This window comes from Curcuma longa, chromosome 11 (assembly GCF_044706935.1).
Source record: "Curcuma longa cultivar G26 ecotype Majalengka, Jawa Barat chromosome 11, ITB_CL_G26_1.1, whole genome shotgun sequence".
Lineage (NCBI taxonomy): Eukaryota > Viridiplantae > Streptophyta > Magnoliopsida > Zingiberales > Zingiberaceae > Curcuma > Curcuma longa.
This window is the reverse complement of record NC_133871.1, coordinates 27,703,857-27,717,283: the sequence shown is the minus strand read 5'-3', so window position 1 is coordinate 27,717,283 and position 13,427 is coordinate 27,703,857. Positions and strand designations below refer to the sequence as shown.

Sequence of the window (13,427 nt, the reverse complement as noted above, 5' to 3'; positions counted from 1 at the left end):
CAACTACTTTCTCGATTTACCTCCTCACAGATGGTCGTGGGACCGACCGTATGGGGCCGCTAAGGTGACGGATCCATCTTTTTTGCAGAAGGGATGCCAATGTAGATTGATTGGTCATGCTCATGCCTCAATCCATTTTCTTTTCAAATTTAATTTGAACTCAAAACAAATATATTAAAATCTATAAACCCGCATATAATCGGTTTATAATATATTTAATTAAACAAGTTAAACGGAGTTATAAATGAATTATATATTAAATATGTCAAAAAATTATATTAAATCTATAAATTTATAATATGTTTAATTCAACAGATTAAATAGAGTTATAAATGATATAAGATACAAATGATTTAAGATATTTATGTTATAAATGATTAAAAGATATAAATTTATAATATATTATAAATGATTTAATCATAAGATACAGATGATATAATTAAATGTGTCAAAAAATCAAATGATAAGATATTTATGCATCTATAGAATATATATTTATAAGATTATAATATTAAATAATTCATTAAATGTTTATAGACTTATAAATGGATTAATTTATAAATAGATGATTAAATCCAAATAGACTTATCTTAAATGTGAATTTATAAAATCTTAAACTGACTTTAATCATATCATGTACTCATGATGGCCAATGTATTACCAGCTAGAAGCGTACAGAAGTACCAAGCTGGACCATTAAGCTCGAGCCGAAGTTAACCTGAATTGCTAGTCGTTTTTCCTACCGTTGATCCAAGCATCCCAGATCAAAAGCAATCGCAGGTGATCATACATAAGCTAATAAGCTATCGCCAACAACGAAGATCAAACTTTTCCCCGAACAAACAGGCACCTACATCACATCAGTGACTACTCTGTCAACAAATAACTTAACATTTTTTTTTTGGCGAAACAATTGTCCACAGTCACCTCTCAGGACCCAAACACAATCTGTTTGGAAGCGACTTTAAGGCACAAATAACACAGATTTGCATGAGCACCAATGCGGCTCTGCTAAGCTTCATTTAGCTAAAAAAGAGGTTGAATCTCAAGTTACAATGTCGAAATAGACACTATACGTCTCATCTTTCAGGCTTAGCAAAGGCTCTAACACGAAGTTCCTCCTAACTCCCTTTGCCATGAAGCTAATCGGATTGTATTCCCTCAACCCTGTGATCGGAGTGAAGCTTGCTGCCTGCCTGAACGACATGTCTGGATCTGAATCAGACACGCATTCCAACCGAACTGTGCTTCCTGCTGTATTACCAATTCTGGCAGACAAAAAGCACCCTTGCAGACTGTTGGACTCCAAGGACACTCTATCCTGGTTCCCATCCAATCCTTGGATGATATTGAATAAACTGTCTGGGCTAGCTGTTGTTGAAAGTGCAAGGTCATTGCTAGGGCCTTGATGTATCACTACCATCCCTGGAAGATCAAATGGTTCTAGCTTCACAGAACTCTGGGCAGTCTTCTTGCAGGCTTTGACATGGCAGCCTTTTGAAGCTCTGAACGTTGCATGTATCGCAGAGTTGGTTCCTTCAGCAGGCCACTCCTCCATTGTCAAGGAACCATTGGAGTTCGAGAAGACGAAGGTCTTACTGTTGGACTCCAGCACAAGGGATACAAGTTGTGAATTATATGAAGTTGGAATGGCAGTTATCCAATCCGAGATGGAGCTAGAATTTCCGGTCTTTATATTCCAGTCACCGGTTGTCAAGCCTGCAAGAAGGTATGGACCAAAAAGAATTGCCTGCAGGGAAGCATACTCGGGTCGGTCATCTGCCAGGGTTATAAACCAAGTGTCAAGTCAAATGACTTAAGGATTCAATTGCTTTGATTCGGATTTTAGCATTAAGTTGCAAGGAAGGATTAAAGAATAATTAATGAAGGGAATGATCTAACACACTTACGACCTTTGATGGATTCCGTCCTTAATATGAGAGGCAACACAAGGGTCAAATTGTCATTTGAAGTCCAATTCCTTGTAATAGACAGGAAGTTTTCTGAGAAAATACACTAGTATTAGCTTCAACACCGAAAATATTCATTTTATCTAGGATCTTACAATAGGTAAAACAAAAGGTTGTCATTGATGTATGTTAGAATGTGTGACAAGGAAACGAGCAAAGAGGAGTGATAACAATTCCTTCGAAAAATATTCATTAACCATCTATCAGACCAATAAATGGAATTGCATTATATAGGAGCATGACTGGTGGCTTTAATACCATACAGTTGCTTGGTGATTGGCACAAATTCCTAACCAAACAGAAATATCCACGAACTGTCTTAACTCTGACAAATAAATGGAATACATCATACCAGGAGTTAGCTGTAGATTTGCATCATTTAGAAGCACTTTTGCACCAGATAAGGATGTCCAAGATGGTATCCTCAATTTCAACGTTGAAGTCAGACTTGACTGCATATGGGACACAAAACAATCATTGATGGATGGCTTTATGATGCACTACGAGCACAAATATGAAAAGGAAGATTTTGATTCTTTTCTGATAGTAGTGGGTCCTATTTAGACAATATTGATATTACCAGTTTACTTAGATTAATTTTCATCGTTAACATACATCAAATTAGATGATGGATAACTGCCAAGAACGAGAGTGATATGTGAGAGCAAACTCTGCAATTATCAAAATTTTGAATTGACAAAATCATTCATGAAACAGATAAAAGGTTGCTCTCGCAGTACCTCATTAGCCAAGGTTGTAATTGAAACCTGCAGATAAGGATCAAAGGAGTATACTCGTCTTGTCTTCTGGTTCAGTTGAATTCCAGCAGCCCTCCAACTAAAAGAACTAGATATATACTGTATAATATAAAGGCTTGGTATAGTTCCTTTACCCTCAAAATAAATAGAATCTCCAAGTTTCGAAAATGATTCAATTCCTGCATATAGAAAAACATCAAAAGTCATCTTATGATCTTCAAGACAATTTTAAATCAAAGAGTAGTCTGCTTGCACTAAACTTTTGAAAATAAGATAATCAGTTATTGCAAAGTAAAAGGGCAGCCCGGTACATGAAACTCCTACCAATGTGGGGTCCTAGGGAAGAATCGGACCACATTGGATTTATTGTACACAATCTTACTTTGCATGGCAAGAGGCGTGACTTGAACCTATGGCCTTCAAGTCACACGGCAACAACTTTACCGTTGTTAAGTAAAAGAACAAAAAATGTTTCATAGATTGAGATAGAATGTTACATTACCAGTTCCATAACAACACCAAAATGAATCAAACTTTGTGCCCCAACCATGATAACTCGTTGCCTTTGATTTTCCAGGACCTTGAGGAAGCATGTAAATCATCACCCCTGGATCTGTTCCTCTTTGAATGCTTAACACACCATTCGTTAGTGCTCTCTCGTAATAATCAGCATAAGCCACCTCCTTTGTCCATCGAAATAAGTTGCGAGATACCTGTAAGAGATGCACCATAAAACTCTTAAGAGTACATAAAAGGAAATAATAAGGCTTACTCCATACAGCTTGAATCAAAGAAAAGAAGGGTAGCCCGTTGCACAAAGCTCCCGGCAATGTGAGGTTCCGGAGAAGGATCGGACCACATCGGGTCTATTGTACGCAGCTTTATCTTGTATTATAAGAGGTTGTTTCCGTGACTCGAACCTATGGCCTCCAAGTCACACGGTAACAACTTTACTGTTGCACCAAGGCTCCCGTTCGAATCAAAGAAAAGAACTAAAATATTTTGTTAATTGATATCATACATCCAAATGTATGTTTCAGAACTATATCTTTTCTCAGCGTCAAATTTGAGAAAGAACTTCTGGTGTTTGTGATTGAACTATGAACCCTAAAATCAGAAATCTGAACAATTTATTTTGACACCAAGAAAAGCAAGGTTTGCTTCACCTTAAGCATGTTATAAGTAGTGCAAGATTCTTCATTTTCTGTGCCTAGCTTGTCTGCAAGACGTTTTGGGTTACACCTAGATATTTAAATGAAAGCAATCCATCAATCAATATTGGTAGAATATCATGAGATTCACCATTCAGAGTTAAACAAAGAAGAAAAACAAAAAGAGCTTTGCAACTTATGCCAGAAACTGAACTTGTAGCTAGATTCAATACCAGAATTCACTGACCGATGTTCCTCCTGTTGCATAGCTGTGGGAAGAATTCACAATATCCATAAAGAACGCACTGATATCCTGAAAGATGAAGTCACTATTATAATTGAGAAAAGGAGTTTTATATGGCAGCAACCAGTTTGCACCCTAGGAGCACTTGATGATCATGTATCTTTGTGTAGAGAATATATAACCTAAATTCTGGATCTATTTGTATTAGAAAAAAGCCAACTACCAATTCAAATGTTAACATTCAGAATTGAAGTAGGACCTTAACTAATGACGACTTATTTTGTTGACGAGTTCACTACTTAGTTGTTGGTGTTTTCTGAAGAATAAACCACACATCACTGCGGTAAAGATATTGAGGTGCATTTGGCCTAGTCTAGGTTTACAGAGACCGGGAAATAGTTTTTGATCTATCTGTAGGGACCTTTACATATCTCTATATTTTGTAATGTTCAAGCAATTTGATTTCTAACACCTCATATCCAACAGTCATGTAGATATGCCATTTCATGCTCCTAACCCATCAATTAGCACGATGGCACAAAAAGTATCTACAGGCCTGTTGATAAGTGAGCACGGCTGATCCAACTAGTACGTTGATAATGTTGACAAGAAAGTACAAAAATAACCATCCTAATAATCTAAGAAACTAGTTACTTGCATGTTTAGACTTAAAAACCTAAATTTACCTTGTAAAGTGAATCACCTGTAATCTCATATCGCATTTGTGCTCCAATTACAATTGGAATATGTGTATTTGAATGAAAATCAGAAATGCTGTCAGCCTGCAAACAGAATAATGGAATATTTTAGGAATAGCATTGCAAATTACTAGGGTGATGACTGGTGAAGACTTCCTGTAGAGTTCAATGGACTTAACAATAACAAAGTAAACCCCTACTTTGATGAAGAATGATTACCTGCACTGCAAGCAGACCGAGAAAGCACGGTTTGTCAAAAAGATGGGCTAATACCAAATGCTTTGGATCTTTCTACATTCATTCCAAATAAGAAATTTTGATTTAGTAGTGACTCACCAAATATTCAGAGACATTAGATGTCCATAAACCAACATTATTGCAAACAATTTCGAAGCTAGATATGAAAAAAATTGGAAACAGCCTAAATGACAGGTTACCGTAACACTATAGAGTCTATACAGGACTTCATTCATCCCACCAGTTTCTTCATTAAGTGAAACCCAATGTCTTTCTATGCTATACTTGAGGATAACATTCTTGACACGGTTCCCAAAGTAATCAGCCATCCCAACGACCATCTGCAATGCTTTGACATTACCAGCTAATATATATTGGTCTAGAAGACCAGCCATGATCTGCATTTAAATCAACATATCATCTAAAGTCAAAAACACAAGCAAGACAAACCAATAGGCAATTCATCTTGAAGAAACTTTCTCGCATTAATCATGTGAGAAAACTCATTAGATTACCTTATGAATGGTATAATAAGGAGCCCAAACACTTACGATAGCTTCAAAACGGTCAAAAAATTCAGAAGGAAAAGCAGAGAGATATCCTGTGCCTATCTTTTTCTGGCAATCATAAAGTGCATCAACAACTAATGACATTTTCTTGTAAAGAGTCTGATTATGGGTGCTAGCCCACATCTGAGCTGATGCACTCATGTAATGGCCTGCAATGTTCTAAAGTTAGGATATGTCACAAGAACATTAAAAAAATCCAAGTATTAAGAATTAAAATAAAAGGAGGAAATTCCAAAAGATACTTGGTTGACTCCATGAGTATGTAAATATAACTAGCATTTAACTTGATTGAGTAATGTCCTTTCTCACCCGTCCTTGCTAAAATTTAATACATAGATGTGGATGTCGACTTGCACATGGAGTTAGTGAGTTCCATGACTCAGGGTCAGTGGATGTTAATGTTTATATTATGGAGTTAGTGGTTAGTGGATGAGAAGTTGGGTTAATGTTTGTATTATAGAGTTATTGGTTAGTGAATGAGGAGTTAGTGATTAGTGGATGGGTTAATGTTGTGGAGTTAGTGGATTATGATTGAGGATTTAATGGGATAGTGGTTAAATTGTTTTAAGTTATGTATTAACACATAAATAGGTTGTCTGTTCATCAACAAAAATAAGTGAGAAAAAGTTATTCCCCTTATCTTCTCTATACTATTTCATTGTTTCTTAACAGTGGTATCAAAGCCTAGTTTCTTAAAGAGTCAAAGTGAAACTGCCATCCTTATGATGGCCACTATGACCATTAAAGCATGCTCATGGAGAATTTCTTAAGGTCCAGAAAAATATTAGAACAACTGTGGTTTCTCGAGTAGCAAAACTAGCAGAAGATGTAACATAAGGACTGACAAAGAATTATCTCTTCCAAGTTATTAATCACTCAATCTTGGAAACAATTCTCTGCAAGGATACCGCCAAGCATATTTGAGATTCCATAAAGAAGAAATACCAAAGTACAATAAGAGTTAAGAGGCAACAACTTCAAGCACTTTGTTCAGGGTTTAAATTTGAGAGGCAGCAGCTTCAAGCACTTGCAGTGCTGTTAAATTTGAGACAACACCATAATTTCTATTATGGGGAAAGGAAAGATGACAATCCAAACGAAAGGGAATTCCACCCATACTATTGCTAATGTTCTTTTTGTTTCCTTTGTGTGGGTCAATTACGAGAAAACAGATATGAGATTTCCATTAAAGATGGAGTATGTCAGATTGAAGATACAAGGGGTTAATTATTTAAATTAACATGACAGCAAATAGTATGCTCCCCTTTATCTCCATACTATAGCTCATTCATGTTTTTCAGTGAAATTAGAAAATGACACATGGTTATGACACTTTCGCTATGGGCATCCAAATTGTTGAGGATTGAGGTGATTCGCGTTCCTCAAATTGCAGCTCCTTCTCAAGTTTGTAAGAATGTGTTGTTAACAAAAAAAACACCGTGCTGAATTCCTAAGAAAATCTTAGAGAGCAAAGGCAACATTGGAGATTGTCCATTTTAGTATTTAGGGGCCAATAATACCAAATTCTAATGGAGGTCAAACAAATTTATGGTTACCTATATTGATAATTATAGTCACAGAATATGGGTTTATTTCTTGTAAGAAAAATCTGAAGCCTTTGAAACTTTTAAAAGCTATAAAGTACTTGTTGAGAAAAAACTAGAAACCCAATTAAAATTCTTCATACAAACCGTGGTGAAGAATATAACTCATCTGAAATGGTAAATTTTTATGAGAACCATAGGATCAAGAGACAACTTACAGCAACTTATACACCACAACAGAATTGTGTATGTGAGAGGAAGGACCTCACTATATGAATATGGTGCAAAGCCTTTTGATGACAAGTGACATTCCAAATTTTTTTGGCTAGAAGCACTTAATTGTAGCATCCATATATTGAATAGAAGTCCGACATTTTTCGTCCAAAATATAACACTAGAGTAAGCATGGAGTGGAAGAAATCCGGCTCTAGATCATTTTCAAATTTTCAAGTGTATTGCTTGTGCCCATATTTCAATTAAAAGAGACAGAAGCTAGACAACAAAGGTGAAAAATGTATTTTTCTTAGTTTTAGTAGTACGTCAAAAGATTATAAATTATACAATCTTAGCACTATGAAAATTATAATCAGTTGTGATGTAGTATTTGATGAAAAAGTTACTTGGTCATGGAATCAAAATGATATTAAAGGAAATATTCCTGTAGGTTTTGGTAATGATGAGAAAGAGCAACAGCTTGTGGAGGATGAGCAACATGAGGAAGTTACTCAAAATGTTCCAACAGCTGATCAAAGTTCACTCGCAGCTAAATCACAAAAGTCACAACATGTTCGATGAAGACTAACATGGATGACTAATTATGTGATTGGAATTGACTAAGATGATGATCCGCTTATGCATTTTACTTTGTTTTCAAATTGTGACCCTACTACTTTTGAAGTGGTTATTAAAGAATCCAAATGGAGAAAGATTATGGATGATTAAACTATAGCCATTGAAAGAAATAATACATGGATGACATGATATATAAATAATTAGTGTAAAATAGGTTTACAAGACAAAGCTAAAGAAAAATGGCGATGTTGACAAGTACAGGGCACGCTTAATAGAAAAGGGCCATAAGTAGGAGTTTGGTGTTAATTATAAAAGAAGTCTTTATCCGGGTTGCAAGGCGTGATATAGTCAGCTTATTGATAGCGATGGCAACCTAAAATTTAGTTGAACTTAAAATAAGCTTTTCTCCATTGAGATTTACAAGAGGTATTTATCGACCAACCCCTAGTTATATGAAACTTGGCAATGAGTATAAAGTCTATAAACTAAAGAAAGCTCTATATGATTTAAAACAAGCTCCACGAGCTTGGCATAATTGTATAGGAATTGAAGCAATGATTTTAAAGATGTCCTTATAGTATACACTTTTCACTAAGATTGAAGGAGGAAAAAACCCATAGTTTGTTTATATGTAGATGACTTAATCTACATTGCAAATAATTCATCCATATTTGGAAATTTTAAAAAATCCATAGTGATTGAATTTGAGATTTTGATCTTGGTATGATGCATTATTTCATTGGCATTGAAGTGGTGCAAGCTTCAGTTGGAATTTTTATTTCTCAAAAGAGGTATGTGCAAGAAATTTTGGACAAGTATAGATGTAAAATTGTAATTCTATAACAACTCCATCTAAGTTTGGAGTGAAGCTAAACAAATATACTGAAGGAGAGAAGTTTGACAACACTTTCTATAAATAGATAGTAGGGATTTTAATGTATTTGATGACAACAAGACCTGAGTATAATTAGTAGGTACATGGATCGTCCTGCATAGATTTATATCTTGTCTACAAAAAGAATTTATAAGGTACTAAGGAGTTAGGGATGTTCTACAACCAATGAGAAAAGTCAAATCTGTATGATTTTACACATAGTGATTATGTAGGAGATTTAGATAGTCGAAAAAGTACATTTGGATATGTTTTCATGTTGGGGGAAAAATCCCTTTCACCATAGATATATAAGTAATATATAGACTTGCAAGGACCCTAAATGGATTGAAGCTATGATGGTTAAGATTGATGCATTAGAAGCAAACAAGACTTGGTATCTTGTTCCCCTTCCTTCTGGCCATCGCCCTATTGGATGTAAACAAGTGTTCAAGATCAAGTATAATTCTAATGGAGTTATTGAACGATATAAAGCTAGCCTAGTTGCCAAAGGCTTCACACAACAATAGGATATTGATTACAATGAAACATTTGCTCCTGTTGCAAAACTTGTCAATCTCCGATATATTCTTGCTATTGCTTCTATTCATGGTTGGGGACTTCATCAAATGGATGTTCAAAACGTATTCCTTCACCCGGTTTTCATTGACAAGGGAACCACTTATGTGTCGACTCCACAAGTCTATATATGGATTAAAACAAACTTCCCAGTCATGGTTTCATAAACTTCTTTCCGCCATCAACAAGTTTGGTTTCAACAATCATGAGTAGATTATTTCCTTTTTACAAAAGTGTGTGGAAATTCTTTTATGGGAATTGAAAGGTTTTCCAATGACTTGAAAGGTTTTCTTGCTAGTTGCTTCAAACTTCAACAATTAAACTATTTTATAGGAATTGAAATATCACATTCTAAAAAGGGTATTATTATCAATCAATGCAAGTATACCCTTGATATTCCTAAAAAAAACAGAATTACTTAGTGCTAAACCGGCTAAGTTTCCCATGGAACAATCTTTGAAAGTCACTTCTTTTGATGGTAACTTACTCAAAGACCCAACACATTATCAACGTCTAGTAGGAAAATTAATTTACTTGACCATCACAAGATCGAGAATCTCATTTTCAGTCAACACTCTTAGTCAATTCATGCATGAGCCTAGACGACCTCATCTTGATGCAGTTCATACTAAGGGTTCACCTGGACAAGGTCTACTTTTTCCTTTTCAAAATAATTTAAACTTAATAGGATTTTGCAACGCAGATTGGACTGGCGATATTACTACATGACGATTTGTGACTGGTTATTGTGGCCCTCATTTCCTAAAAAAGCAAGAAGCACACTACTGTGTCACGGTCTTCAACGGAAGTAGAATATAAGGTTATAGCCTCAATCACTTGTGAGATAATTTGGCTGAGACATCTATTATGAGATTTGTGTGTTGATCATCCTCAACCAGTGACTTTATATTGCGATAATCAAACATCCATACATATTGTTGTCAATCTTGTTTTTCATAAGAGAACAAAACACATTTAAATTGATTGCCATGCTGTTAGAGAAAGAATTAACAAAGGAGAAATTAAAATGGTCTACATATCATCAAAAAATCAAATTGGAGACATAATTACCAAAGCGTTAGGTGAAGCAGCATTTCGTCAACTTGTTGGCAAGGTGAGCCTTATTGACATTCACACTCAAACTTGTGGGGGAGCATTAAAGGAATGATTTATCATCATTTTTTTGATTTCTTTAGTGATCTAAATTTATATAAAATCAATTCCATCTATTATCATTTAGGATAGAAATTTTCTTTTCCATATTTAGAATAGATTTTAATTATTGTACTTGTGTATATATATTTATAATTATCTAATATATTTAGAATTATCGCTAAAGATGAATATAAAGAAAATTTTCATCCACTTTCTTTTACCATTAAAATTTCCACAAAGTGACAGTAGTCTACCAAGGCATTGCTCCTTCTTCATGGGCACCTTTTTCTTGTAACAAAAGATCAACAGAGTATCTTGATGGGAAAAGTTCAAAAAGTATAGTGAAAGAACAAAGGCATTGTCTTCAATTTGAAAGAACAAAAAGTATAGTGACAGTAGTCTACCAAGCCATCGCCTTCAATTTGAAAGAACAAAGAAGATATATATTCATATATACTCCAAGCTAATCTTTCACCTTTACTTCTTAATTTAGTGAAAAAAACAATTAGAGATAAATTGTAAAATAATAACAAAGACTTAGCAGATATAGAGGTGTTAACAAAATACACTTTGAGGACCATGTATGAAAATATTAAAGGAACAGAAGAAAAGAATTAAAGTGAAATAAAAACAAAATATTTCCTAACTTTTGTATGAAGATGAATTCATATATCATTTGCACTTGGGATAAAGTGTGATAATTTCTATGACATATGAAGAGAAACAAGTTGAATTTCCATGAGGAAATTTAAGAGGATACCCTATGTGCAAATAAGGAAATACCAAGGAAAAAAGACAAGAAGTCGTAGTTTTTTCATAAATAACAATCTCAGTTTTTCCTTCATATGCTCCAATCCAAAGACGAGAATATAAGGTAATGTTGATCTAGAAGTAATACATGGATTTTTTGCAAGCAGTAAGGAATAAGTTAATGTGAAAAACAAGTTCATAGTACCATTAAATAAACAAGACAGCAAAATTCATAGCAGTAGTAATGGAACAAATGGTGAACTTATTAACTCCAAACACGTACCCACAAAATGTCCTCTAAGCTCTATGTTTGGACCTTCCCATCCTCCGTAAGGTTGGCCTGGAGTTGGCATATTAGCTTGATTCCTGAAGCTCCAAACTAGTCGATCAACATCAAGAAGCAACAAGTACTCCAGATTTGTCTGTTGTGCTCGTCCAAACATGGTATCCTGGTCAAGGCGGACATCATGGAGAGATACTTCACTAAGGAAATTTACTCCTTCCTGATGCACATTAAACCTGCCAAAGCCTTTCATGCTCCGGTACAACATCAGCCAGTTAAACTCCTCAATGGGGGTGTCCTTGTTCAATAGCTTTCTCGGTAGTAAATCCATCCACGCTGACTCATCCGTAGGATTTAAGTGATAGTAAGAGAGCATCTCTGTTTTCCATGTTTCATTGGTAGACATTGCAAGCTGAGCACGAACTGTGTGAGAAGATAATTGTGTAGGAATATTGGTGCATTCCTTTCCGTGGGTGAAGATTGAGGACGTCAAAAGAAAGAAACCAAGGATAGAAAGCAAGCCCATAATTTTTCTTATGAATCAATCTGATGCACGAAGCGAATCAAATTGATGAAGATAAGAATCGCATGACAATTGAATTGAACTGGAAAAGAAAGAAAGCGAGGTAACTAAGTAGCAAGTCTAACTTACACAACTCCTTCCTTTTTAAATACTCCTCAACAAGTTCCAGTGGAGGAAGTGCAGCTGAATGATATAAAATATCATGCTCAACAAGTCACTGCGTTACCTTGCGGGGGTTTTATAGGACAAACAGGTCAAGGAAGCAGTGATTGCAAGCGAGATGAGTGTGAATTATTATAGTAGACGCACAGTAATACTGAGAGAAAGGGAGATTATTAATACTTTTTTTGTTGAAAGATAAATGAAGAAGATAAAAAAAGAATTGCAGAGTCCTTTTGAATGAAAAGATACCTGGTTCCAATTATGGAGGAGAAAATGAAGTATGAAGCGAAAGAAGGATAAAGCTACAAGCTTTGGCCGACAAGCAGAATTCCAAGCAAGGAAACTGATGCTGAGAGCTGCAATGTGGATATTTATGTCCACCGGCAGTTACAACATGCAATCTGAAGAGGAAATAGAGAGGCGCACAAGAATTGGTCCCGTGAACAAATTGAAAAAGGACCTAACCTTTCCCCCTCCCTTTCCTTTTGCTTCTGGTTGCCGGAATTGTTAGGCGGAGGCAAAAAGAAGAATCGCAATCAGAGGAGGCATCACGGGATGGCCGTGTCACGAAGCCGATCAAATGAGCAGGGATCAGTATACGTGCTCGATCGCCTCGTATTCCTCATCCACCACACATATCGACGCCGTCTACCTGTGACCGCGGTAAATGTTTCCACCGCAGGCCCTTTTGGCTTCTACTTGAGCAAACAAAGCTACCGATTACGAAAGAAGACAACGGATTTTATCGCTTACCTCTTCATCCCTTATCCACCTCCCAGTGGATGAGTAGGCATCGTAATAGGCACTGCATTGTATCCGAAAGGGGCAGGATGAACGGCAGTAGCAGAGTGGAATTGGCACTGCTACGACAACAAAACAAAGGATAGCGACACACCACGCACTCGTTTGTTTGTACGTCTCTGTCGACCCCATGTTAGCATTTAGGCGAAAACAACCAAGATGAAAAGGGTATCGAAGCAATGGATTGTCCTCCCGTCCCGTGAACTCTAGCCATGCCCATGAATCGACTGAGCACTTTGACTGCACAAATTACATGATGAGACCAAGAAAAAAAATAATACAAGATATGGATTCATGCGAAATTAGATGGATCTCCAACCCACCTGCGTCCGCATCTCAC

General features: G+C 35.9%; 1 protein-coding gene across 3 annotated transcripts; it reads right to left on the bottom strand.

The window, feature by feature from the left end:
• Positions 1–838: 838 nt before the first annotated feature.
• LOC141839164 (uncharacterized) lies at positions 839–13,026 on the bottom strand. 3 transcript variants are annotated; one of them, XM_074726848.1, is made up of 13 exons: positions 12,254–13,026; positions 11,602–12,147; positions 5,574–5,776; positions 5,259–5,456; positions 5,041–5,112; positions 4,810–4,905; positions 4,113–4,192; positions 3,895–3,970; positions 3,231–3,441; positions 2,711–2,907; positions 2,323–2,422; positions 1,914–2,003; positions 839–1,779 (listed from the first exon to the last, which is right to left on the bottom strand). In XM_074726848.1, exons 2-13 carry the CDS (start codon positions 12,125–12,127, stop codon positions 1,046–1,048), a joined length of 2,583 nt encoding a protein of 860 aa, XP_074582949.1. In that variant the 5' UTR covers positions 12,128–12,147; positions 12,254–13,026; the 3' UTR covers positions 839–1,045. The 3 variants fall into 3 exon arrangements, with proteins under 3 accessions (XP_074582949.1, XP_074582948.1, XP_074582947.1); XM_074726847.1 differs by having other exon boundaries at positions 11,602–12,440; positions 12,536–13,026; XM_074726846.1 differs by having other exon boundaries at positions 11,602–12,642; positions 12,752–13,026.
• Positions 13,027–13,427: the final 401 nt, after the last annotated feature.